A 26,582-nucleotide genomic window follows, 5' to 3' on the forward strand; every position below is an offset into this window, starting at 1 on the left:
GTCAAAATCTGGCTGGAAACATAAATCCATCCTGTTATATCAACAGTTCCAGCTGGTGGTGGTGCAGTAATGATGTGGGGGATCTTTTCTTGGAACATTTGGGGCCCCAGCTGAGCATCGTTTAAACACCACAGCCTACGCGAGTCACTGATCATGTCCATCCCTTTTTGACCACAGTCTGTGGGGATGCAGTGTGTACAATAATTCAAAGAGTGTAAGATATTTAGAGTAATAACAGTATTCATTAGTAAGCTCAAGAATATCCAGACACTTGAAATGATTAAATGGTTCTTTTTATTCTGCATTACTTATACATAAAGTATAAAACAAAGTACAACAAACCAAAATAGAAAATAAGTGAGAAAATGGGAAAGTGTACCACCTTAGTATTATTTTTTTTAACTATACAAGTTGAAACACCTCTGTAGCAATAAAGATTAATCAGTGGATCACACCTTCTTGGAGCAAGTTTAGATTTCACCAAATAATTAAAATACAACATACTAAAGTGTGCATACACAAAACATTGACAGAACAACTCAAGAGATGAATACAGTCTTAAGTACACTACTGATTAAATTTGTTCAGTCCTCCGTTCTTAGTAATTACAAAATGTATAAGCATCATGTTTATTTCACCAGACTGTGCAAGCTTTGAAAAGAAATTACACCGTCGTCGGGATTGCATAGTGTGTAAGAACTCTGACGGAGAAAAAAAGAGTGGAAACCAGAAGAAGCCCTTGTAGACTTCCCAGTGAAGCAGGTTGATGGTAGATGGACACTGGTTGTCAGTTACCCCTCTGTATGCTTATTAGGTTTGTGACGCCTCATTTTGACAAATGTCTACATTTTATGGGTACTCTTCACAGATTGCACCACGGGACCAGCTGGTCCATCCCTGTCCTAGGAGTTTTGTTCCCTGAATATACAGTTTCAAACATATTTAAATCCCCTCCCTCCCCCACATTTGTGCCTCAAGACAAGATGTGCCTCAAGACAATTCCTTCTTGTGCTTGGCTGAGTCATGCAAACATTCTGCTGCAACTGTAGGATGCAGTGTTAAAGCTAAGATGAAGAGCTATTCGTTTTTTTAAATATATATATATATATGTGTGTGTGTGGGGGGGGGGGGGGGGGGGATTTGAAACTAGGCAAAAACAAGTATCAAGCTGTAAAATTACATTACATACTTAATGTAACATTGAACGGGGATAAAGTTCACACATTAGAAACCTGCTGTTAAGTACCACCAGTGCAAAGTGCAGTCATTAAATGATTATCATTCCCAGTTATGTTAAAGTTGTTTCTAAAATGTTTGGCATGACTGAATGTTATAATAAAACTACAGCAAAAGTCCAAACAGAACAAAAAACCCCCCAAAAAAACAATTACTATATACATGTTGATATTCAAGGTTCATCACTGAAACAGTATGATCCAAAACAAACAAACTTTTACTTCTCTGAGGAGCACAAGGAGAAGCACGAGTTCGCAGGAATCCAACTACAGTTTGCAAATATATCTAGCTGCTTTTTTTTTTTTTTTTTTACCCATTTTTCTGCATTACCTTTCATTATCAACCAAAGATGTTTTAAATCTGGCTAAGCTCTGCAGATGGATTCACAAGTGCTTCTAAAAATCCAGTGACTGAACACAGAAAATAATCCAGATACATAATGATGGTACTAACAGCATTGCTTTTGCCATTCAGAGTTAACTATTTACAAAGTTGCACAAAGACAAAACACAGTTTGAATGAACCTTCTAGCGGTGAGGGGAGAAACGGGCTGAACTTTTACATACTTGCTCTATTGTGTAAAGTAAACTTAGAGGGGCATGGCTCTTTTGCAAGTATGATGGTAATGGATTATATATGAACACTTGTGGGGCCTGCTTTTTCTTACAAAATAACCTGGTAGCCTGAAAACAGTCATAATATTGTTTTTAGCCTTCTCCGTAGACACTCCCCCCCCACCCCCCCGCAGCGGCTGATAGAAAGTTTCCTGGCATTACCAGCAATAGTCCTCCCACTGACACCTCAAAAGTCCTCAGCCAAGATTCATCACACACATGCTCCTGAACCATTTATAATGCCTCATTGTTATAATAAAATAGAGATTTTTTTTGTGAAAGTGCAATGTTAAATTCATCCTGACTAATAATGCTTTAAAGTTATTTACCTTTATCCTCCATTACATAGCTAGTGTACCACTTCGAAACTGTTAAACTGTATTTACAATCTTCTTTCTGCTACTGTTGTAATCTCCCTGTTGGGTTCTTTATCTACAAACCATCAACCGAGAGAGCTGAGTAAGCATCTATACATTTTTACAATTAAAAATATCTATACAGTTACGTACAGTATCTAAAATAAAAGGAGGCCCTTGTAAGTACAGTACAGAATACGGCCTCTTTCATCTTTTGCTTTGATCCCTTTGGATATCTACCAGGATTTCAACTACTATTCAGACCCAAAGGAGAATCAACAGCCGTTCAGGGTAAAGTCTTAAAAATTAAGTTAGGAATGTATGGCTGTTTGAAAGTTTTATAAGGCAAGAAATATATTAGGGCAGGAAAATCTATTTGGCTTCATTATTAAGGGAAAAAAAAGCATTTTAAGTAATGTCCACAGACTTGCTGTTATTTTCACAGTTTGCCCTCTTATTCATCTGTATTAGTGATAAATGACGAGGGCTCAGCAGATGCGTTTGTGTGCGTCTGAAATGTAAAAATATTTCAAGTTGCAGATTGAAGTGCAGTTGCGGTGCGTAGACACAAAAGGGAAGGTTTTTGTGGTAACGGCCTGTTGTATGTGTTGTTCCGTCCCTTCTGCAGAACAAAAAAAAGAAAAGAATAGGAGCAGCAGGGACTTTTTCTTTTTTTGCTTCCAATGTGCGACATGCACATGTTACCTCTTCCCCAAAATTCTATATATTGAAAAAAAACAAAAAAAACAAAAACACAGTGAACAACTCCAAGCATCACAGATCCAATCACAGACATGCATGTGGCCAAGATATGCTGGTGTCACACAGGGCTAGGTGTCAGTATATGTGGTTCATGCTTTTGCCTTACACCTCAACCAAGCCAGTAGCCAGATGGTGGGATAATGGCTAAAAAATTATTATTATTTTTTTTAAATCCCAGAACACCACCACAAGTGCTCACATGTTGTAAGCAACATAGATAGGATCCAGCTGGTCAGCGAGGAAAGAGTCACGAAGGTGCATGCGTTGCTTTTCTCCCCTGGAGTTGATCGGAATGACACCGGGGTCAACGATGACCACCACACCCACAATGAGGTGGTGCTCCTCCAGCACCACGTTGGTTATCAGAGGCACCAGGTCCAACGCATCCTGCTCTGAACCACACAGCTCCGACACCACCACCAGCAGGTTGGTCCACGTAAACACAGCACTGTGAGGCACAAGGACGAGGCACTTAACAGCAGTGTCACGATGAGGAATAATAAAAACTAATCGGATATTACGTTGTGATGACAGCCTAAAATGTAATCTTTTGTTAAATGGTAAATGGCCTGCATTTGTATAGCGCTTTTCTAGTCCATAGGACCCCAAAGCGCTTTACACTACATTCAGTCATCCACCCATTCACACACTGGCGATAGCAAGCTACATTGTAGCCACAGCTGCCCTGGGGCGCACTGACAGAGGCGAGGCTGCCGGACACAGGTGCCACCGGGCCCTCTGACCACCACCAGTAGGCAAACACGGGGTTAGTATCTTGCCCAAGGATATTTGGCATGCAGCCAGGATGCAGCCTGGGATCAAACCACCGACCTTCTGATTAGTGGCTGACCTGCTCTGCCACCTGAGCTACAGCCACCCATAGGGCAGTGGGGTTCCAAAATTTATACACAAAGGCCCAATTTTACTGCTTTTACCTTCATGTTTTCAAGGTTTAGCAATAATAAGAAACTGGGAAGAACCCATGCTGCTGCTCTTTTTATTAATTCTGTTTTCACAAATTAAAAAAGTGAGGTTATTTTCTCAGTTGCTCCTCCTTTGAAATTAGTTCATCACTTCTTGTATTTCTTTCTCCCATAAACAACAACAAAAACAGCTGATTTCTAAATGAATGTAGACATAATATTTTCAATGATCATCTGCAAGGTTTATATTTCTATCCTTATTAGTACCAGCCAGGCTTTTTACTCACGCCAAGGAGGTTATGTTTTTGGCAGCGTTTCTGTGTGTCTTTCTGTCTGTAAACACAATAGCTGGAAACATTTTGAATGAATTCTGATAAAACTTTGTAGGGTCATGTTAATGATCCATTAAAATCTGGCTTAAATCCATGAAGTTGTTCAAGGTCAAGTTAATGATTTGTTGGCCGAGAATTGACAGGAATCTCAGAGGTGTGGTATGTTTTGTCAAGATACAGAAAGTACTGTTTAAACACTTCAAATATGACTTCATACGTGACCTCTGACTTATCCTTCAAAGTCCATCGATTCCTCTGTAGGTCAAAATGATATTAATGCTATATTGACTTTGTTTGCATTAACAGCATATAGGAACATGTTCATAACATGTCTTTTATCCTTAAAACTATGTTTGTAATTGTACTGCCTTTAATTGTGTTGACAACGTTTCAGAAATGATACTGTTACATGGGGTTTTTAAATATCACAATATACAGTGGGGCAAAAAAGTATTTAGTCAGCCACCGATTGTGCAAGTTCCCCCACCTAAAATGATGACAGAGGTCAGTAATTTGCACCAGAGGTACACTTCAACTGTGAGAGACAGAATGTGAAAGAAAAATCCATGAATCCACATGGTAGGATTTGTAAAGAATTTATTCGTAAATCAGGGTGGAAAATAAGTATTTGGTCAATAACAAAAATACAACTCAATACTTTGTAACATAACCTTTGTTGGCAATAACAGAGGTCAAACGTTTACTATAGGTCTTTACCAGGTTTGCACACACAGTAGCTGGTATTTTGGCCCATTCCTCCATGCAGATCTTCTCGAGAGCAGTGATGTTTTGGGGCTGTCGCCGAGCAACACGGACTTTCAACTCCCGCCACAGATTTTCTATGGGGTTGAGGTCTGGAGACTGGCTAGGTCACTCCAGGACTTTCAAATGCTTCTTACGGAGCCACTCCTTTGTTGCCCGGGCGGTGTGTTTTGGATCATTGTCATGTTGGAAGACCCAGCCTCGTTTCATCTTCAAAGTTCTCACTGATGGAAGGAGGTTTTGGCTCAAAATCTCACGATACATGGCCCCATTCATTCTGTCCTTAACACGGATCAGTCGTCCTGTCCCCTTGGCAGAAAAACAGCCCCATAGCATGATGTTTCCACCCCCATGCTTCACAGTAGGTATGGTGTTCTTGGGATGCAACTCAGTATTCTTCTTCCTCCAAACACGACGAGTTGAGTTTATACCAAAAAGTTCTACTTTGGTTTCATCTGACCACATGACATTCTCCCAATCCTCTGCTGTATCATCCATGTGCTCTCTGGCAAACTTCAGACGGGCCTGGACATGCACTGGCTTCAGCAGCGGTACACGTCTGGCACTGCGGGATTTGATTCCCTGCCGTTGTAGTGTGTTACTGATGGTGACCTTTGTTACTTTGGTCCCAGCTCTCTGCAGGTCATTCACCAGGTCCCCCCGTGTGGTTCTGGGATCTTTGCTCACCGTTCTCATGATCATTTTGACCCCACGGGATGAGATCTTGCGTGGAGCCCCAGATCGAGGGAGATTATCAGTGGTCTTGTATGTCTTCCATTTTCTGATGATTGCTCCCACAGTTGGTTTTTCACACCAAGCTGCTTGCCTATTGTAGATTCACTCTTCCCAGTCTGGTGCAGGTCTACAATACTTTTCCTGGTGTCCTTCGAAAGCTCTTTGGTCTTGGCCATGGCGGAGTTTGGAGTCTGACTGTTTGAGGCTGTGGACAGGTGTCTTTTATACAGATGATGAGTTCAAACAGGTGCCATTCATACAGGTAACGAGTGGGGGACAGAAAAGCTTCTTACAGAAGACGTTACAGGTCTGTGAGAGCCAGAGATTTTCCTTGTTTGAGGTGACCAAATACTTATTTTCCACCCTAATTTACGAATAAATTCTTTACAAATCCTACCATGTGAATTCATGGATTTTTTTTTCACATTCTGTCTCTCACAGTTGAAGTGTACCTCTGGTGCAAATTACTGACCTCTGTCATCATTTTAAGTGGGGGAACTTGCACAATCGGTGGCTGACTAAATACTTTTTTGCCCCACTGTAGTATTATGATACATTTGACCTTTCCAACTGCCTTTTTTCTCAAGTTAACCCCAAAATTTGTTATATATCTAAAGTCCTGCCAAAAGAAAGAGAACGAGCTGCCCTTTTATTTTTAATAAATACTATAGGATATTATTATATATTAAGCTCAGGTTATTTATGTGCAGTTATTATCTACTCCTACATTGTTAAAAACATTAAAGTGTGTGTCGGTGTGTGTGCATGCATTCGCACCTCTCAGCAATACTTCGGTGAGCCCGTGACACTGACGTTTCAATGTCAATAGGATGGTAGCGCAAGCCTCGTAGCTCCAATGTCTCATCCAGTGAGCCCACCACAAACAGAGCATCATGCCGATCTGAGCACAGAAATGCAAACAATATAAGCAACACCCCCCCAAACAAATTCAGTCACATTACAGCAAAATTTGTAATTGGTTACTGTAGGATCGAGGTTACTTTAGTTTCATAAAGTTTGTTTAAGTTTATGCTTTATCAGGTTTAAATCTGCAAACCTTGTTACATTAAACTTATCAGCACTATTCCATCAATATTTCTGAGTCCAGGTTTTAGCTCAGTTGTGGTCTATTTACCCCCGCTTGCATCCAGTAGCTCGGTCCTCTTCACAAAACCCAGGTATCCAGTTCTGGCCCATAAAGTGTGCGGGTCTCCGAAGCTGAGCTTGGTGTTGAAGTGATCAGCCTGAAGACTTTCCTCTCCGTATATGGTGTAGTAGCCACTGGCACTGTGAGGGCTGTTTACCCAGATCTAAGAGAAAGAAACATCTGTAACTTTCAGAGAAAATCTTCTCTAGCTTCAGGTGTGGTCTCGATATGCGTGTGTGCTGTGGTTAACCTCTCCTAGATGAGAATCGCCAAGTGGGCCTCGGGTCTCTGGATTCACTATGATCACCCGAACACCTGGCAGTATCTAAAAATGACAGAGAAACAAAGACACTAAATACAACTCTGACATGCTTTTCATTAAACCTCTCAAAAATTGAGAAAAAAACCCACACAGGACAGCGCATAATGAGTTTCACCTTGCCAGACTCCATTAGAGGAAGACTCTGAGGTGCTCCTCTCTCCACCAGCCTCACTCTGCCAAAAACACAGGCAGCGCATTTATAAATATTCAAAGTTCTAATTAATCTTTGCAAATTGGACCATGTCAGGGATTTTCCTGCACAGAGAAGTTTCTGATGCCAGTGAGGTTTTAGCCAGAACCTCACTGTGTTATTGTTTTTATTGTTTTTTCAGAAAACCCCCCCAGACGTGATATTATTTTTTATATTGATCGCATCCAATAAATCCCATTTAGCTAGAAAAAAAGTGTAAAGTAAGCTTTTACTAAATACTAGCAAGTTTACTTTAACTAACTTGACTGTTCTCACCTGTCATGGCGCAGGGACTTCATGTCCACATACACCGTACAGGGATCAGGACCAGTGGTGCCCTGAAACACACACATATATAAAAGAACAGGTTTAAAGAGGTCCCACTTCTTTCTCATTTGATCTATGATCAACAGCGACGTCCTGCTGGTTGGTGTACCTGCAGGCAGATGGCCAGGTTAACTCTGGAACCAAAAGCAGTGCTGACAGCTCTGGACGACAGCCCGACATCCTTAAACAGTTTGGAGAAGGAGTGTGTGAGGGCAAGACGAGGGCGTTCCTCTGCTATCACCACACAGCTCCGCACACACGACAGGTTCACACCACGGGCCTTAAACAAACATGCAAATGATCAAACCCATGATGTTTTATTTTAAAAATAGCTGTATTGTTTCTCTTCCTGCATGTCGAGTCCTAACCTTGAGTAAATCTGTCTGAGTACCCAATCCCTTAGTGCAGAGCTCCATGACAGAGTAGGAGCAGAAGGTGTCTCTGATACGGTACTGACTGAGCGTGCTTAGCCACAGAGACAAGCTGGTCTCCAGCTCGAACGGAGGAATCAGGATTGACTGGTGACCTGAGTAGACACTGTGAGACAAAACATGTAGGTGAAAAAGTGGGGAAAGTGATACCTTTGTAAATAACCATGAAATATTGTAGCTGACGTTTTACCGTACCTGGCGAGGCACCACAAGACGAAGCCCAGACCACAATAAGGATCCAGACAGATGGCTATTTGGCGAGAGGAGTACAGCTCACACTGAAGCTTTATAGAGCGGCAAAGTGCGCTGACTGCTGCATGAGAGATCTGACAAAAGACAAGAAAAGATAAAGAATTAATTTTGTGTATGTTTTATAAAACAAAGTAAAGTCTTCCATAGATATCTGCCACTCATATATAACCAGAAACTGTTCCTTACACGCTTTCACTTTTTAAAAATGAAGACATGCTCCAGGTATGTGCATCTGTGACTGTACTGGATTACAACAAGAAAAACGACACCCTGCTGATTCCTGCTGGTGTTTTAATACTACTCTACTACTGCTGTAATGTATGAGACAGTGTACCAGACAGTCATTAACAAGTTTAAGATACAGCCAACACGAAATTAAAAAACGACCACAGAATTGATGCCAATATTTGGTTTAAAATAGCGCCGTGACAGAACTCAGTGTTTTTACAGTCTTTTTCATGTGGCAAAATCCATCCTGTAAAAGCCCCAGTCAGTAGAGGAGTCATATAAAAAGTCACGTGTCTCACCTTGACTCCAGTGAGCATGCCTGTTGTGGACACGCTGAAATCCAGATAAGCTATCATCTCTGCTGTGGGCGGCTTATAGATCTGTGGAGGCCGGCGGCGAGGAAGGTCATCTGCAAACACCAATAATGCGGGTTTTACAGCGCTGTGCACAAAGTAAACTTAAGATAATATTGAGCAATGATATAGAATAGGATCCAGCAAGCAACAACTAACTCAAAGTTCACCAAACAGGTGTCTATTCACAAATCTACCCACTGAGCAACTTGGATAACAATTGTAGAAAGCAGTGAAATGTCCAGCTTCCTGTTTTAGTGTCTCAGTGTTGCAGATTCAAACAGTCCACAATAACCGACGCCAACTTCATCTACGCTGCCTCGACTGCGACCCACAACTAATGAACCATGTTCCTGCTTTGAATCTGACACATGAGAAAGTCAAGCGCTGTGAACAACGTGTACTTAATTTGGAGTGTGTATGTAAATAACAAGAAACTGCAGGATTTAAAGTTTTGTCATATGTTAAAACTGAACAGGGGAAAAAAGTGTTTTATTTTCTCATTTTCTTTTCGGCGTGTTTGCTTATTTACAGCTTTCACGGCTGATTTATTTAAAAATCACGTTGATGGACCATTGAAAACTATAGCATAGCAAAATGACAGCAAACTGTTATAAAAGCAGCTCCCTCAGTCACAATGGGGCACTGCAGTGGGCAGCTACACACGTTTGCTTTTGCATCGGATGCCTTTACAGTGGACACAACCCCAAAAAGGATTTGTGTAACCTCCGGAGACCAAGTAATGGATCTTTTCCTTGTTAGGCAAATGTGTAAACCACCATACTATGAAGCTACTAATAAAAACAAAGAGTCATTAACCTTTAATTTTTGATTAATTTTGATCAACCTTCTGATAAATACGATAGTTTATAATAAACAAACTTTTATATTTACCAGAATATTTACCAAAATGAATGAACTGTGAGGACAGTGAATCATCTTTCTTTAGAATGCCTGACTTTCACATTACTGACTTATTATTCATAATTCTTTGATACAAGGATTAATAACTGAATACTAACTGCATACTTACATCTGAGTTGCAAATACTTGACGGTGTTTATAAAACATTAAAAATAGCTGGAACGTCTCAATCATACCAACTGGCACCACAAGGGGGGGCCTGATTTAGCCCATGGCTTGTAACCAGAGCATCATGCAGTACTCAGATATGTTCAGGCTTGATTAACATACTAAGAGTATTTACTACCTGTGTCAATGATTGTTGGCCAGGTTTTAACATTAACAGAGGCAGCTGCCTCTTTGGAGCGCAGAGTCCTCATGAGGTTTTGTGTCGTAAGGATGCACGCAGCTTTACTGACCTGGTAACAAAACACATTTGAATGGGAGCGTGAACAACACAACAGTCAGAATCATTTTTGTTGTAAAATTGTGAGCAGCACATTCCATCAGCGGGTCGATTACAGTTAAAAAGTGGAAACTACGATGGACACTGTAACTGGACCCACTTCATGAGCATAATTTGCTCTCGGAATCAATGTAGCTTGTAAATGGAAATTATTTCAGGAAACTGGATGCCATAAAGATCTGTTAAAATCTAATGAAGCGCAGAGAGGCGCCAAGTAGTTGCAGAGTTATTTTTGGTGAAAGCATAAGTAGAAGTAATCCAGTGTATGGACGTGTTTTTTTTAGTCCTAATATCTACACGAATGAGATCCTGCTTAGGATTAAATGAAAGGACAGGCATAAATGCATGTAACCACATGCACTTACGTCAATGATCATGCGGACAGTAGGCAGCGTGGCTGCCAGGTTCTGAGGGTGCGGAGGCCTGACGTTTACAGGAACACATCCAGCATAGAGACAGCCGTAAAAAGCAGCAATCAAATCGATCCCTGAGGGAAAACAAACAGAGGAAAATCATTTCATAACAATGATGACGGAAGGAACGCTTAGACATGGAGCCGGAGGTAGAACCCACCAGGAGGATAGAGCAGCACTACATTCTCTCCTGTGTTGATGCTGCCTTTCTCAGTGAGCGCTGCAGCTATCTTCTCAGCTCGCTTATGAAGCTGGACACAGGTCGCTGTCCCCACTGTCACACCCTGAAGGACAGGTGACAGTAAGGTTACTATGTATTGTTTTTGTCAATCACATAGATGATGTACGGCATTTTGCAGTGTATGGACAGATCAGTTTGGTACCTTGGCGTTAAGAAGAATGTAGAGAACGTGGTCTGGGTCTGTCTGTGCCCTCCACTGTAGCGCCTCTGTCAAATACTGATGCTGTTATTAAATAAGAAACATAATTACACACTGTAAACTGAGGGTTTTTTTGTTTAAGTGTATAAAATATTACAAACCCAGCCACTGGGGGTAAATACAGGAAGGGTGGTGTTGAAAAAAAGAATTTATTAGGGTCTAAATTTAAAATAAACAAAGCGATGCTTACACTGAGTGTGCTGTCTGAGAGCTGTCTGGTATAAATGATCTGAACAAGAATTAATAGCACACTAAGCCAATATAGCTCTTATAGTAATGAACCCTAACTTAGGATGTGAAAGGTACATCAGCAATAAAAATAAAGGGTGACATTCATGGAAGGTGCTTATTTTCTGAAATACCAAAAAGTTAAAAACCCATGCAAATTCTTGCTTACGTCAGAACTGAACGAAAGCACACAAACTAAAACCACAATACAATACAGATTCGAGCATGACCAGAATAAACGAGGGTGGGGAACATGCCAGAGAGGGTCGTGATTCTTACCATTACGGTGGGCCACATACAGAGCTACATCCAGAGAGTGACGAGAGAAGAGAGAAAGAAGAGTCCAGATTTTTCTATAAAACTGAGCTCTGGCTGAGGTAGAGCCATTGTTACAGTGGCAGCTGAAATGTTTCAGTGTTTCCTATTTTAACACACTTTGCTGAGCAATGCTGTTAATTACATGCACAGGGTGCCTGCAGCTTCTGAAAGACTTGCATTTAGCTCTTGTGAAAAACAGGAGTTAGGTTAAAAAGGGTACGGTCACACTGCAAGAATCAGTGCAAAATTCTGATATAGTTCTTGCATACATTCATCCATTCACATTTTCATTTATTGCAGATTCCAATTAATGTGCAGTAGACACCAGAGCATTTCAACCAGTGCCAAAGAGGATGAGAAGATGAACATTTTATGGCCATTTCTGCCGGCAGTTTGATCGAAGCTTGGGTTATCAGATTCGGAGTTCGGTGCTCATAGTTCTAGTACCTTTCGGACCAGATCCTGATCTTCAATCAGACCGAGGTCTCTCCCTGCAGCCTGGGCAATCCTCTTTCCTGCCACCAGGTTTCCCACCATGACAGATGCAGGACCGACACCAACTACAAGACAAAACAGTCCGAAAGAGATAAAGTGAAATAAAGTAGGAGGCAAAAACAAGACAGGGAGGCCAGACCTCAAAATTATCAAAGCTGTGTGAGATCATCTTGACACAGAAACAAACAAAAGGCAGCATCGAGAGAAGAGCTTTGAATGTCCTTCAAGAAGCCCGGAGAACTATTCCTGAAAACTACTTAAAAAATAATAATAATAATAAAAATAATGTATACTTTATTGATCCCTGTGGGAAAATTCCTCTCTGCATTTGACCCATTCACTAAGTGAAGCAGTGGGCAGCCATTGGGCACCGGGGAACAGTGTGTAGGGACGGTACCTTGCTCAGGGGTACCTCAGTGTAGCTGTTCAGTGGATTCGAACCCCCGACCTTCCGATAATGGGGCCACCACTCTACCTACTGAGCTAGCCCTGCCCCAAAAATGACAGGAAAGCTTGTCTAAGAGAGTTCAGACTCTGTTTAAGACTGAAGGTTGTCAAACCAAATACTGAATTGTTAGAATAGTACAATCACTGTTTATTTAGATGCCATGCATGTTTGCACATTTCAATAAGTTCCTGCTCTTATTTCGCAGTTTCCTAGCAAAACACCTAGAAATGAGGGGTGACTTAAGACATTTGCAGATTACTGCATCTATATCCTTATGACTGCACAGCAGACCCATAGGTTTCCTACAAACTACATCTATAAACAGTCTCTGTGCTGGACTCCATTTAATAATTTATGCTAAATACGTTTAAATTATGAACCTCCTCACCGAGGCTTCGTTTGGCATAATCTTGTAAGAAATTGATGGGGATCATCTTCAGTCATGTTGAACAGAAGTTTGTGTCAGACAGACCTACCTGGCTGCTTCTGGCGGGGCTTGGGCAGGTTGGTGACACAGGTATGGGGACACATTAGGATATTGCAGGGGTGGAGATTGCCCTCTAAGAAAAACTGCTTTGTGTCAGAAATGTGGATGCCACCCAGCGGCGTTTTTGGTAAGGTGTTCGCCGGGACCAGAGCCAAGCAGTAGAGCCCCACTTGGTGGATGCTATCAATAGCCTACAGATGAAACCAAGCACTGAGATTAGCTTTGCTGGGTAATGTTCTATATGTCGAATGATTTTTCGATAACTCCAAAGACTGAAGATTATATTGTAGACACACTGAATGGAGGCTTCCATTCGAACGCTGTGGCTGAATTTACCTGAAGCACCCGGCTCATCCACTGGAAGCTGTCCTCCTCGCTGGCATCGGGCCTCTGCTCTGCCACAATTACAACCCTCTCATCATAGAACACCGTGACTGAAAACACAGCGATCCTGACACACACGAGGATACACAAACTCACTGAAGATTAGCCAGAAGACGTGGAAATCAAACACAAATGAGCAGTTTAAAGCATACAGAAAGTAGAAATACTTTATCTTTCAATAATCCCTTCAGTTGTCAGTGTGGGGCCTGCTGTGTTTCCTCTATACCACTAGATGTCAGTAGTTATAAATAAGATTTGCACTTGACCCACCAAAGAGCTCTAAGATTATTTTCTTTAATCCATGAAGAAGAGTTTTGCCTCACCTGCCACGGTACACAGTCTTGACCGGCTCAACTGCAAGAGCTGTGGCCACCAAGTCGTCGGCGTTGTGTCTCCGCCCGCTCACCATCAGCAGGCCTTCGATCTTCCCCACCACGAAGATGAGACTGCCCTGTACAGAGCAAGTGATGCAACAGCAGGGTTGTTATACGGTTAGTGAGAGAGACGAATGGTTTCAGGTTGCCACAGAAGTGCTCTAATGAAAGAGTCCTACTTACTGGGCCAACAAACCCCAGGAGTCCAGATCGCACAAATGGAATCTCTCCAATGGGAACTCCGTTAGCGTTAACCGGTATCACCTGGGCACGACGACGCAAAGAAAGAACAGCAAAACACACAAAAACAGAATCAGCTTTAACTGCGTCCCTTACTAACGATGGTGGCAGCATGTGCAGTTTGAGTGTTGGTTATTCTGCTTTCGCACCTCAAAGGTGTTTTTGGTGAGTCCAGGCAGGCCATAGTACATGTTGCCTCCTGCACGGGAGTTGATAATTATCTCTCCAATTTCATCTGTTTTACACAACTGAGGCGGTCCATCTGGCTTAACGATACACATCAGAGCTGGAGGGACAAAAAGGCAAAGTTAAGAAAACACGGACTTCCTAATTTAAAATGATTCCCTTGATAATTTTATCTTAGACGTATGACTAAAAAAAAGTCCCACTTTCATTCTTTGTTGCGTACATGTATTCAGATTTACATCCTTTCTGTTATTTTTGCAGTTTAAAAAGATTGACTGGATTGACAGAATGTGGGAAAGTGTAGACTTTCAGCTTAAATTTAATAAAAGAGTGTATTACTTGTTTTAACAATTAACAATTTTTATATTCAGTCCCCTATCTGAGCGTCATAAATATAAATGAACAAATTAACACAGTTACATCAAAATATTCATTTTAAAGACTTTGCTGAGGATCCTTTGCAGGAAATGGCTGCACGATGTCAGGAAGCAAACAGATAACACCAAAGAATGAGTTTCCTCCTTTGGGATTCTTTGTTGCCAGGCCTGCAAATGTTTTTTATATTTTGTGGTTCTTTATGCCTTCAGTCTTGCCTTTCTTTACCTTCAGAAACTCCTGGGTTTCATTTTAGCTTAAAGTACAAATTTGTCTGCTTAACCACAGATGCACACTTATGCATCAGACTGCCTCCAATGTCTAATCTTTGTTTTCTACTGCTGAGGCTTATGAGGGGCTTATTACAGGCTTGGATTATGACATGTCTGTCTCCTAGAGGTTTGATAAATGTTTTTTTTTCTCTTTATGATGGAAAGGATCCCATGATCACTGACCAAATTAGTCCAGGTTCAAGTACAACAGTGCATCCTTTTACCCCCCTCATTATTGTGCCAACGTGCTAATGTCCCTGCTAGTTCTCTGGTGGATATTGACCTCCACTGAGAGCTCCTTTAGTGCATGTTGTGGGTTCACAGATTAAGCTTTTAAAAATGAAATGCCACACTTGGAATCACTTCCAAACCTTTGACCTCATTCATTTATGAGGAAATATTAATGAATAGGCCGCGTCAATTTTTCGTATAGATTGTTCAATTACACATGAGCCCAGATAAACAGGGCACTATATATATATAAAAATGGCAGTTGTTGGTACAATATTTTAGTTTGACCTCCTAAGTGAAAGCTTAAAGTCTGCATATTCATTACAAACTGTAACATGAACAAGTGTTGGTATATAGCCAAAATAATAAATGCTGTTTTAGTGTTCAAAAACCCAACTGTTTATGTCATGAAGTCTTAGAAATAAACATCTGCCAAAAAACTGGAACATTTTATCTGGATGTTGAAAAGAAGAAGATAATTATTTGAATTTCTAATTTTCTCATATGATTATAATTTTATGATTATATTTTTGAACAAGCTTGTTTGCCTCCATTTTCTTGGAGACGTGCAAAAGGTCAAACAGAAAGATTTCAGAGCTGGCGGCAACTAGGCCTATTACATTTTTACACTATAACCACGTGGTTATAGTTAGTCAATATTGTAATCTCCTAATATGTATAGAAAACTGTTTTTTGTTTTTTTTTTAAGTGTAGGTCGTAATGGTCTCTTTTTTAGCAAATTAATTACAATCAAAAAAACAAATGCAAACAAAAAGCCGTTTATCATGCAGCTTTTCTTCTACCCTCACCTCCAGGCATGACGTGCCCCACATCTTGTACAGTCAGAGCGGAGTTCTTGTCTTCCGTGTTCACCCTGATGACACCGTGGCTCAAGCCACCCATGGAAAGGATGGCACGGGCAGGAAGAGGCGCACCAGGCACTCCGGATCTACACGAGTAGACAGTTCACAATCAAACATGGATGTTTCCATCTGTTAGCCATCTGCCTACCCTCTTATGAACAACATCACATATAAATTTCTGTCTAGTTGGACTGAAATACAAGCTGTGAAGGTGGCTTGTGTGAGACATGAAAGAATAGAAAGAATTTGGTTTTAATCTTCTGGTTTTGTCTTTAAGTTTTCTGTAATTTTTAACAACATCCAATAAGAGCAGTGAATATAGGTCAGTGAGTTACCTTCGTATAGCTACCGTCATGGCCTCTGGAGATGTGGCACAGGGGCAAATCACCTCAGGCTTCAGCCCATGAGACTGGAACTTGTTCAGGAAGGCATCGCAGGAAGACACTGACCCTGGAAAGTACAATTTTAAAAGTGTGACATCTAATTTGGCTTGTTGGAAAAGACCCAGTTTTACAAAGCAGCGATGGCTCGGGACATACTCACAGGGATTAGCACCATCAGCAACAATGAGCATTCGTAATGAAGCCAGGCTGATGTCTCTCTGCTCCCGATGAGCCATCATGGCCCAGTGCAGATCTCGGCACTTCACCAGAGCTACACGAGCTGCACAACAGCAGGAGTTACATGGAGTATTATAAAATTATTTTTTAATACACTTCGTCTCAGAGTAAAAGATAATTTACCTTTATGGATGTGGACCCTCTGCACCCAGGAGAGAGGACAGGCTTTCATCACTGCATAGGGAACGCTGATCGTGTGTATCCTGTTCATTACAGCCTGCAATCAAACAACCTGATTACTGGAGGTTGCAAATAAAAAAAAAACTGGAAGGGATTTTTTTCCTTCCAACTTGACAAACAACACAAACAGTGAGAAACCCATTTTGTGATGATTTTGTGCAAGAAATCTTTCATTAGTAATTTAACATTTTACATTTACTAGCGAATTTATAGTTCAGATATAATGTGCACACAAATTAAGACGTTGTACATGCACCTAGCTGTATATGCAACCTAACCTAACCTAGAAATCTACAGCTAATGACACTCACTGTGAGAACTCCATGCCATAAGCCCATGTCCTTTTTGAAGTCCAAGACATTCACCAAAGTTTCCCCTTAAAACAGAGACACAAACACATAAGTGAGGTTGGCTATGTCTAAACAATCTAAACTGAGACATGACTCAAGTTGTGATTTGCTGTTATATAAATAATATGGAGCTGAACCGAAATAAAGCTTTGTGTAATGGATGATGCAAACACTATCCTTCTACTCACCCTCACAGTAGTTGCAGGCCTGAGTCAGTGATTGGCAGTGGGTTAACATGGCCACTTTAGACACAGCCACGCCCACCACTGTGCCCTCCTTATTTGCTTTATACTACAAAGAGATGAAGCAACAGATGAGCCACAACACACCTGACTAAAATGATGCTTTAAAATATTTTTGGTACTTTGACAGGATGGAATAGGCTCTAAGAATGAAGCAACAAAAGTAAAAATAATAATAAGCACAGCTGTGTTACCTCTATGTATGCAGGGTCAGTGTTAGCAGTGGGAATGTGCGGCTGCCAGTCTTTGGATGGTTTCGTCAAGTACTTTGAATCTGTTATCACCCACTTCATTCGAGGCCAGCCTAACAGAGACAGGGAAGATATGCATCACACAACAATTTCGAGAAATATTTAATTTCTTTAAAAACAAAAAACAACAACAACAAAACCTCACAGGTTTTCTAAAAGCCACCAAAATTGATCTGAACTAAAACCCCAATTCTCCCTAAAAAATGGGATGCTGAGTAATGTGTAAAAAAAAAAAAATGCAATGATTTGCAAATCATATAAACTCACACATAACACAGAAAACATGTCAAATGTTTAAACTCAGGCATACAAATATTAGATCATTTTATATTTGGATGGATTTTGTAACATGTCTGAAAAAGTTGAGATGGAAGAAACAAAAGGATGGAAAAGAAAGTTATGCTGAACTGAACTAACTGGGTCAGTAACATGAGTGTGAATGGACTCAGGGACACTTCCAGAAATCACAGTCTGCGAACACAGTTCGCTGTGCGATCGACAAATGCAGTTTGAAGCTTTATCGTACAAAGAAGCAGCCGTAAGTGAACATGATCAAGAAAAAAGTGCTGTCTTCCCTGGACCAAAGTGCTTTTAAAATGGACTGAGGCAAAGTGTAAAACTATTCTGTGGTCAGATGAATGAAAATTGTGTATTGTCTTTGGAAAACATGGATGCTGCATCATGTGGACTAAAGTGAAGAGGGACTATCTGGCTTGTTTTCCATGCTCAGTTCAAAAGCCTGCATCTCTGATGGAATAGAGCTGCATTGGTGCCTTTTTGGAAACGGTATCTTTCACAAGTTTAAAGGTGCCAACAATGCAGAAAGGTATATGCTCCCATTAAGACAAACACCTCCTTCATGGAAGGCCTGGAGACAATGCTAAACAACATACTGCATCTATTACAACAGCTTCATAGTAGAAGAGGCGAGGTACTGAACTGGCCTGCCTGCCTGCAGTTCACACCGTTCACCAAATGAGAATATTTGGCTCATCATGAAACAAAAAATAGGACAAAGAAGACCCAGGACTGTTGAGCAGACAACATTTCCTTCCAAAAGGTCCAGCAGCTGGTTCCTCAGTTTCCAGATGTTTATGGACTGGATGCCACACAGCAGTACGCACAGACCTGTTCTAACTGTTTTGATACGTGTCGCTATGAAATGTTACTTTTTCTCATTTAAAACATTTGGTCTGTTTTCCAGGTTCTACTGTGAATAAGAGTTTTTGAAATTTGCAAAACAAAGCATCCCAATGTTTTTGACATTAGTGTTGAATTAGACAAAGGTTGCTTTTTTTTAAAACAAAACAGGTATTCAGGACATTCAGGACAGAACTTGCTTGCTGACCTTTAAATTGTAGTATTTCGCCCGTGGGGGTCTTGGGTAGGCCTTTCAGGCAGATCTCACTAGTCAGAGCCAGACCAACGCCACAGCTACCGAGCAGAAAACCCACCTGGCTGATACCTGCATCCTAAACACGTCACAAACAGGACAACAAGAAAGCACTCAGATTTTTGAACATAATAAAAACATAAAATGAAAGTTTCCTGTGACGGTTTTTATACCTTGCGAGACAGCGGTACCTCAATAGGTACAGGTATAACTTCAGCAAGGAGGCATCCATAAAATGCCACCCAGAACATCCCGGGGTCACTGTTGGGGTACACCAGCGCCACCTACCAAGAAAGTTTAGTTGGACGTTAAAACAAGCACTTTCTGGGGCCAGTGGTCATTTTAATAAAGTAAACCCTCTTCCATATCAGTCGTTTTACGTAACAGGACATAATAGACATAAAAGCAGCATAGAAGCAGTGTGTGAAAAACTAAAAACAGTCTTTTTTGATGTTATTTTCAACAACAACAAAAAAAATCCTGCCTCCCACAGAGGCAGCAGCAATAAATTGTGATACAGTCAATGTTCATTGCAAATACACAAGTTAAAAATAATCATTTGCTGTAAATAAGTGTGTGTTTTCTGAGTGTGAGCTCTTACTCGGTCTCCTGGTTTGAGGATTTGCTCGTTTTTAGTGCCCAGTTTGTTCAGGAGGGTGTACGCCAGCTTCACACTGCGACTCCACAGCTTCCCTAACAGACAGATGGTAGATTTTGAGGGGGCGGGGGGGGTTAGCACCTTTAGAAAAATATAATGTCAAAGAGTTTGCACATTTTTTTTACTATTACTAGGTTTTAAAATAATAAACATATATAATGTTATCTTTCAATCGTCACAATAAGCGTTTATGACATTAAATGACATCATTTTACTGACTTGATGACGTTATACTTCTCTCTTTGAATCTTGTGTCTCACCATAAGTCAGTGTATAGAGTGGTTTGCCTGTGATGTCGAGAGCAGTAAGGGCGGGGCTCTTCCCCTGAGTGGCTCCCCAGCGAGCCAGCGCTGCCTGCAGGGCTGGAGGCCAGTTACTGACCACTCCCAAAGGCTCCCCTTTCACTGGGATGATCTGACGGCCCTCTGGCTTGGGTGTGTTGGGGTCCGGTTGGGGCACTGTGAAAGAGAGACAACAGGACAGTTTTGAGTATATTACAGACTAATGAGATGAGATATCACGGAGGTAAAACCGGTCCATGCGGGGTATCAGTTTCCTCCTACATGGTTTCCCCCTTTGTTTCCTGAGCTCTCATGTTACCTGCTTTTTTTTTTTTCTTTTTTTTTTAAATTTACTAACATATATATATATATATATATATATATATATATATATATATATATATATATATATATATATATATATATATATATATATTTATTTATTTATTTATTTATTAGGGGTGCAACGATACACAAAATTCTCGGTTCGGTTCAATACTTTGGTGTCACGGTTCGATATTTTTTCGATACAAAAAAATCGTTCATGCCTTTTTAATTTGTCATTTATTAAAATTATAAATATATATTTTAACTCAAAAGTACAGTTTTTAAATTTAATGTTGCTGAAACAAAAGTAATTAAAAAAATAAATATATCTCAGGGCTCTCAAAATTTCAAATTCCCTGGTAGCCCTTCGGGCAGGGACTCTTCAGTTTTTGGTAGCCCAAAATAAATGTGAGTAGCCCGAATAAAAAAGAGAGCAATTTTTTGATTGATGTTTTGTTTCCTTTACAATATTATACATTAAAGTATAATATTGTAAAGGAAACAAAACGTTAATCAAAAAATTGTTGAAAAACAAATTACAACATTGTATAAAAATTACAATCATCAACTCAAATACTTGGTTCTAATTGAACAGAAATTTCTATGAACTTGTAAGAACTGTGTAGGACATGAATCAGTCTGTGTCAGATCCTGAATTTGAAATTTCCGCTGAAGTCACGGGTAAGAGACAAGTGGAACCAAGATCTAGGCCATTTGCTTTTTGAAGTTTGCAAAGACTGCTAAATTTTGCCAGTGGTAGTTCACTCTTTGCAACATAGTACGCTGTTCTAAACAGATTTTTCAGGTTTATTTTTAGTATGTTATTTGCAATTGGTGTTTGTTCTGGGAAAGATATTGCAGACTGAGCAATAATGCATTTCTTGCATTTCTAATGGGGGCCTTTCTTAAAATGACTGGTCCCAGTAACAAAGGCGCTTGTCGACTCAGAAATCGAGAGAAAACCAACAACACACCCGGCAGAACATTATGTTATTTACACGGGTGCACATAAGTGGTCCGCATGTGCGCATTCGCTGTCAAAATAAAAGACGCGCACCAGATAAGAAGTTGCAACGCGCGTTTGCGTCCATATAAAAGCACTGTTTTAGTCCGCTAGAGTGGGATTTTCACGGCACATTCCGCACCACATCTCTGTGCGTTCATCATTTGTTTGAAGCCAGCTCACCTCCTGCAACCACTTTTCCGAGAATACGCGCTTCTTTTGTGGTTCGGACTCCTTCTGACATTTCTTTGGAGGTGGAGGAACACCAAAGTACCAAAGTAATTGCTTAAAGGAGCTTCTTCGACATCTTTAAGAGTTTTAAACAAATGTCTGTCCTCGTCCAGAAAATCTTATGTATGCAAACACGCGTTGCAACTTCATATCTTGTGCGCGTTTTTTTTTTGTTTGTTTTTTTGACAGCGAATGCGCACCTGCGGACCACTTATGTGCAGTCCTGGTTATTTAGCTCATCATATTGCAGCCACAGAAATTCTTTTGTCCATGAAACCAGAAAGCTGCACTTTCTTTTTGCCTTATAGTCTGATTTGTCATAACTTTTACGTTTTGTGGTAAGCTTTTCTTTGGCTGTCACTTCTTCACCCTGACCTGTCTTATTTGGCTCAGCAGAACTAAAATATATATCCTGCTGCTTTTACACACACACACATAACGGTCAGCGATTCTCTGCGCGATCAACCTCTCATATGTTTAAGCTTGCTGCGGGAGATTTCACTTGTCATGTTTGCATAGTAAGCTAACAATTGATAAGACGATGTCAGAGGAATTGGTGCCCAAATTATCATCACTCACCAATCAGTACTGTCGCTCTCTATACACAGTTCGCGCGATTGCAAAGTGAAAGCAAAAAACAAGGCAAATTCAAACGCGATTTCAATATGTCACATATTGACAGTGGCTCACCGATGCCAATGACATAGTTACCCAGCTACATTTCCGAAAGAATGCAAAAGCATTGACATATATTTTTCCTTCCTACAATAGCCCGACGGGCAGGGCAGAGATAGATTTTGGTAGCCCGACTGGAAAAATCGCTAGCCCCGGGACGTCGGGCTAGCGATTTTGCAAGCCCTGTATCTGATTGAGGAATCACTCATCTTTGGAAAAGAGAGTTTATTACAGAGAAATGGCTCTTTCCAAAATAAAAGCTATACTATACGCTTCTTCTGGGCTATATTCTCAGCAGCATATTTTAGTGGGTCAGGGCTGTTCGGGGTTCTGTTTGTACAGTTATGTTTTGTTTATGTTGCCATAGTGACGGGTGACGCCCTCTCGCTGCAACGGTGTGTCCTTCCGGGGTCAGAGGGCGCCCTGTGTGTTGTTGTTGTTGCTGTGCGGTTGCCGGCGCTGAGCAGTTAGCTAGCGGCAGTGTTCTTCTGCAGATGTCAATAAACGGCTGTGCTCCCTGGCTAGCTCACGGGAAGCAAGACCAAACGACACCTCCGTCTCCTCGTTGTCTGAGCTCGCCACATTGGTGTCAGAAGTGGGATGATGGTGGCACCCCATGTTCTGACTCGAGTGACTTTTCCCCCGCCGGTGTTGTGCCAAAAAGTGATTGCCTGCCAAAAAGTGATTTCCAATGTTTCCGTGTATTTTTTATGTGTAATATCTTTACGTATGTTGGTAAATAGACTTCGGTGAACAGCGTTTACAAAGGGGTTATATATAGAATTAAAAGATTATCTGTTTTTTCAAGTATCTTTATAACTCTGTGTTATTGTAAGTGGGGGAAAAGGACCGGATTGGTTATAATGTGAGTTCACATTATAACCAATCCGGTCCTTTTCCCCCACTTACAATATTTTTACAGAACTATTGTAATATTTGCTGCCATTTCTGCTGTCTTACTCTTACAAAAGACATTTTTAATGTTAATGAGATTTTTTTTAACTGCATAAATAAAGGTTCTATAAAAGTCGCTGCCAAAAACTGATTGCGGCTTCTACCTTGTTACACGAATGTTGTTTGTGGCTCAATATGACTTTGTGTCATCCATGAGGGATGCATTTGACATATGTTTCACATATTATAGGCCAACAAGTTACTTATAGCAGTTTAAATACGAGCAATCAGTTTTTGGCAAATACCGGAAATCAGTTTTTGGCAGACAATCACTTTTTGGCACAACACCTGTCGTGACCGGCCGGTGCGCCAAAAGAAGGCACCTGGACATTTGTGTGGGGTAATGGGGTCGTCGGGGACGACTGACCCCTTAGGTGGGGGCTATGTAGCGGGTCAGGGCTGTTCGGGGTTCTGTTTGTACAGTTATGTTTTGTTTATGTTGCCATAGTGACAGGTGACGCCTTCTCGCTGCCACGGTGTGTCCTTCCGGGGTCAGAGGGCGCTCTGTGTGTTGTTGTTGTTGTTGCTGTGCGGTTGCCGGGCTGAGCAGTTAGCTAGCAGCAGTGTTCTTCTGCAGATGTCAATAAACGGCTGTGCTCCCTGGCTAGCTCACGGGAAGCAAGACCAAACGATACCTCCGTCTCCTCCTTGTCTGAGCTCGCCACAATATTAAACATATCAGGTCCCCATAAGGAGAATCATGTGCTAACGGCTGTCTAAATGACTCGGGTAAAGTTTGTAGCATGCATGCTTGTTGGTTTTGTCTGCTTCCACTTGTCTTTGCACTAGGATGATGTCGGGGTAAATGTGCAGTCATATTCGTTGTGTTCCCACTAGTGCTGTCAGCGTTAATCTCGTTGAAATGACGTTAACGCCACAACACGGCAAATCTCCGTTAACGAGCTACCCCTGCGTGGGGCTAGACGGCCAACACGTTAACGAGCTAACTGCGCTAACGCACTAGTTCCCACCCATGTAATTGAGCATTGCATGGCACATCCAACATACTGTTTTACTTTAGTCCATGACACGCTTACCTTCAGGGTCATACGTTACATGAAAACCAAAAAACCAAAATAATTCCAAACGCCAGATCTGAATGAGGGTGTCTGTGTTGAACGCTTAGTGGATCTGCGCTCGACAGTGCAGCCTAGGCGGAGTAGTCGAACGCAGATTCACTGAGCGCTCAACACAGACAGCATCGTCAGAAGGAAGAGCGATAAGAATTGGACAACATTCTGTAAAGTGAGTGCTGATAATGCATAGTTTGTTGACCAGAGGGCAGCTTGCCTGTTGGCAATGTGTGTTTGAAATGCCACAAACACAACGATCAGTTGATCCAAGCAGAGTTGGGCAGAGAATAAACAAGAAGTCTGCAACTTGTTATAACTATAAAGCAAGTTTATTCTTAAACTCTCTCTCTCTCCATATATATATATATACATATATATATATACACACACACACATACACATATATACACATACACACACACACATATATATACACACACATACACACACACACACACACACATATATATATATATATATACATATACACACACATATGTGTATACACGTATACACATATATATGTATACACACATATATATAAATGCCAAAGATTTATCACTATCTCCTTATTCTAAAATAGATTTTTATCAGTGTTTTGCTTTACATCACACAAATTTGAATTCCAAAAAATCTCATATATAAAGACACTTATTTAAAACGATTTACAAATGCAAAGCACTTTTCTGTCACCATGTTGTGAAAAACGGTTCATTTTTATATCTTTTAATTTATTACCAACATATTACCTGTTAGGGATGCAGACTTGATTCGTTAATTATCCTTATTTTGTGTTTTTACTAACATTTTCAAACTTTAAAGCCAAGTACAAACATCCTTTTCCTCATAAATAGCTCAACATAATCAGTAAAGGATTAGAAAAATATTTTTGAACTGTCAGAAAAGCAATCGCCCTAAAAAAAAAATCCAGGAATCTCTGTATGTCTCTACATGTGTCTGTTCATCTGGTTTGCAGGGAACCCGACAGAGTGCAGTGTTGACTTTGAAGTTTTCTGTGAGCTACTTTCCTTATTCACAAGGGGTCACTGTAGCAGATAGATATTTTATGTGGCAGTTTTTACACCAGATGGCCTTCCTGACGCAAGCCCAAAGGGATTTTTGTCTCCTCCAGGGAGAGAAACCAGGGATTGTCGCTTGCTAGGTGAGTGCATGCATTATACCATGGAGCCACTAAGTTTGAAGTTTTCAATAACACTGCACGTGAGACGTTCAGAGAACATCAGTAAATTCTAGCCTGGCCACACACCTTTACAAGCAAATTCTCAACCTGCAAAAGAAATTTGGGGACATTTATAAAACAATCAGTTCTTGCCACATATGCAATGACTAAACCAGTCATTGCATATGTGGTTTAATAAAAATAATACAAACTAGGTTTCTCCTTACCAGCAGCTGTTGACTCAGTTAGCATTAGCTCTGATTTCTGGGCAGATTACAGTGTTTAGAAACAGTGGCATACATGCTTTCACTGCGTGCATCCTTAGAGTTGTCCTCTTTTAGACCAACTTCCTGCATGTGTGGCATTTAGGAAACATCTTTGCATGTAGCCCCTAAAATATCCTGCATCACACTCACCCTAAATGGGAACTATGCTAGTTAGTTACAACTTTTAAACTCTTTGGCTTATTAGAGAAACCTAAATATACATTTGTAAAACAGGTAAGTGTTCATAAATAATCAGAAATGTCATTTTGGAGCACTACATCTGACTATTTTAACTTATTATAAAACGTTGGAGTAAGGAGGGGCACAAATTCCAATTTTTCTATGTGTAATTTGTGCAAGTCGAACAGTCTACCGCTACAGCTAATTCAGTGCAGCAGCGTACCTTCTACGATCTCCTCGGCGTCATCGGTGAAGAAGTCACTGAGCGGGGGCCTCTTAGGCCTCTTCAGGGTGTTCAGCAGCTGCTGAATCTTAGTGGAGACCCTGCTGCTTACAGGAACTCCTACAGGCAGGGTGAAGGTGGAGAGGGGCAGCAGCAGGGATAAATACACAGTCACACATCCCACGACACACAGTGACAGAACATTAGAACATTGTTTAAGCGTCTTACCATCACATAGTCTGCTGTTTTTCATGCCGTAACTTTTTAGTAAAAAATTGAATTAACCACAGATACACCATTTTGAGTCAACCGTAACATATGTCCGGACTGAAAAGCAGCAGCGCGGTGGGTGGCGTCAACACAAGGAGAACGGAGTGAGAGCCGGGATAAAGGTTTTTTTTT

The 26,582-nt window shown here is 40.9% G+C and overlaps 1 protein-coding gene across 4 annotated transcripts in view; it reads right to left on the reverse strand.

Moving 5' to 3' along the window:
- Positions 1-271: 271 nt before the first annotated feature.
- The window catches only part of dip2bb (disco-interacting protein 2 homolog Bb), a 50,978-nt gene continuing 24,667 nt past the window's right edge, over positions 272-26,582 (reverse strand). For 2 of the 4 annotated variants that reach the window (XM_004544919.4, XM_004544917.4), the window contains 33 exons: positions 26,181-26,300; positions 20,048-20,245; positions 19,731-19,822; positions 19,303-19,413; positions 19,085-19,208; positions 17,680-17,789; positions 17,432-17,534; positions 17,205-17,269; positions 16,837-16,930; positions 16,637-16,756; positions 16,429-16,543; positions 16,040-16,179; positions 14,316-14,452; positions 14,110-14,190; positions 13,876-14,003; positions 13,505-13,619; positions 13,158-13,359; positions 12,186-12,298; positions 11,700-11,723; positions 11,136-11,216; positions 10,913-11,036; positions 10,705-10,826; positions 10,181-10,292; positions 8,917-9,026; positions 8,333-8,463; positions 8,075-8,243; positions 7,816-7,986; positions 7,656-7,717; positions 7,305-7,362; positions 7,118-7,192; positions 6,856-7,030; positions 6,498-6,621; positions 272-3,416 (listed from right to left, as the gene is read on the reverse strand). In XM_004544919.4, coding sequence (XP_004544976.1) covers positions 3,164-3,416; positions 6,498-6,621; positions 6,856-7,030; positions 7,118-7,192; positions 7,305-7,362; positions 7,656-7,717; positions 7,816-7,986; positions 8,075-8,243; positions 8,333-8,463; positions 8,917-9,026; positions 10,181-10,292; positions 10,705-10,826; positions 10,913-11,036; positions 11,136-11,216; positions 11,700-11,723; positions 12,186-12,298; positions 13,158-13,359; positions 13,505-13,619; positions 13,876-14,003; positions 14,110-14,190; positions 14,316-14,452; positions 16,040-16,179; positions 16,429-16,543; positions 16,637-16,756; positions 16,837-16,930; positions 17,205-17,269; positions 17,432-17,534; positions 17,680-17,789; positions 19,085-19,208; positions 19,303-19,413; positions 19,731-19,822; positions 20,048-20,245; positions 26,181-26,300 — 3,959 coding nt within the window. In that variant the 3' untranslated portion in view covers positions 272-3,163. The remainder of the gene's footprint in view (positions 3,417-6,497; positions 6,622-6,855; positions 7,031-7,117; positions 7,193-7,304; positions 7,363-7,655; positions 7,718-7,815; positions 7,987-8,074; positions 8,244-8,332; positions 8,464-8,916; positions 9,027-10,180; positions 10,293-10,704; positions 10,827-10,912; positions 11,037-11,135; positions 11,217-11,699; positions 11,724-12,185; positions 12,299-13,157; positions 13,360-13,504; positions 13,620-13,875; positions 14,004-14,109; positions 14,191-14,315; positions 14,453-16,039; positions 16,180-16,428; positions 16,544-16,636; positions 16,757-16,836; positions 16,931-17,204; positions 17,270-17,431; positions 17,535-17,679; positions 17,790-19,084; positions 19,209-19,302; positions 19,414-19,730; positions 19,823-20,047; positions 20,246-26,180; positions 26,301-26,582) is intronic. The other 2 variants (XM_004544921.4, XM_004544920.4) reach the window with 1 other exon arrangement.

This window comes from Maylandia zebra, linkage group LG5, assembly GCF_041146795.1.
Source record: "Maylandia zebra isolate NMK-2024a linkage group LG5, Mzebra_GT3a, whole genome shotgun sequence".
Taxonomy (NCBI): Eukaryota; Metazoa; Chordata; class Actinopteri; order Cichliformes; family Cichlidae; genus Maylandia; species Maylandia zebra.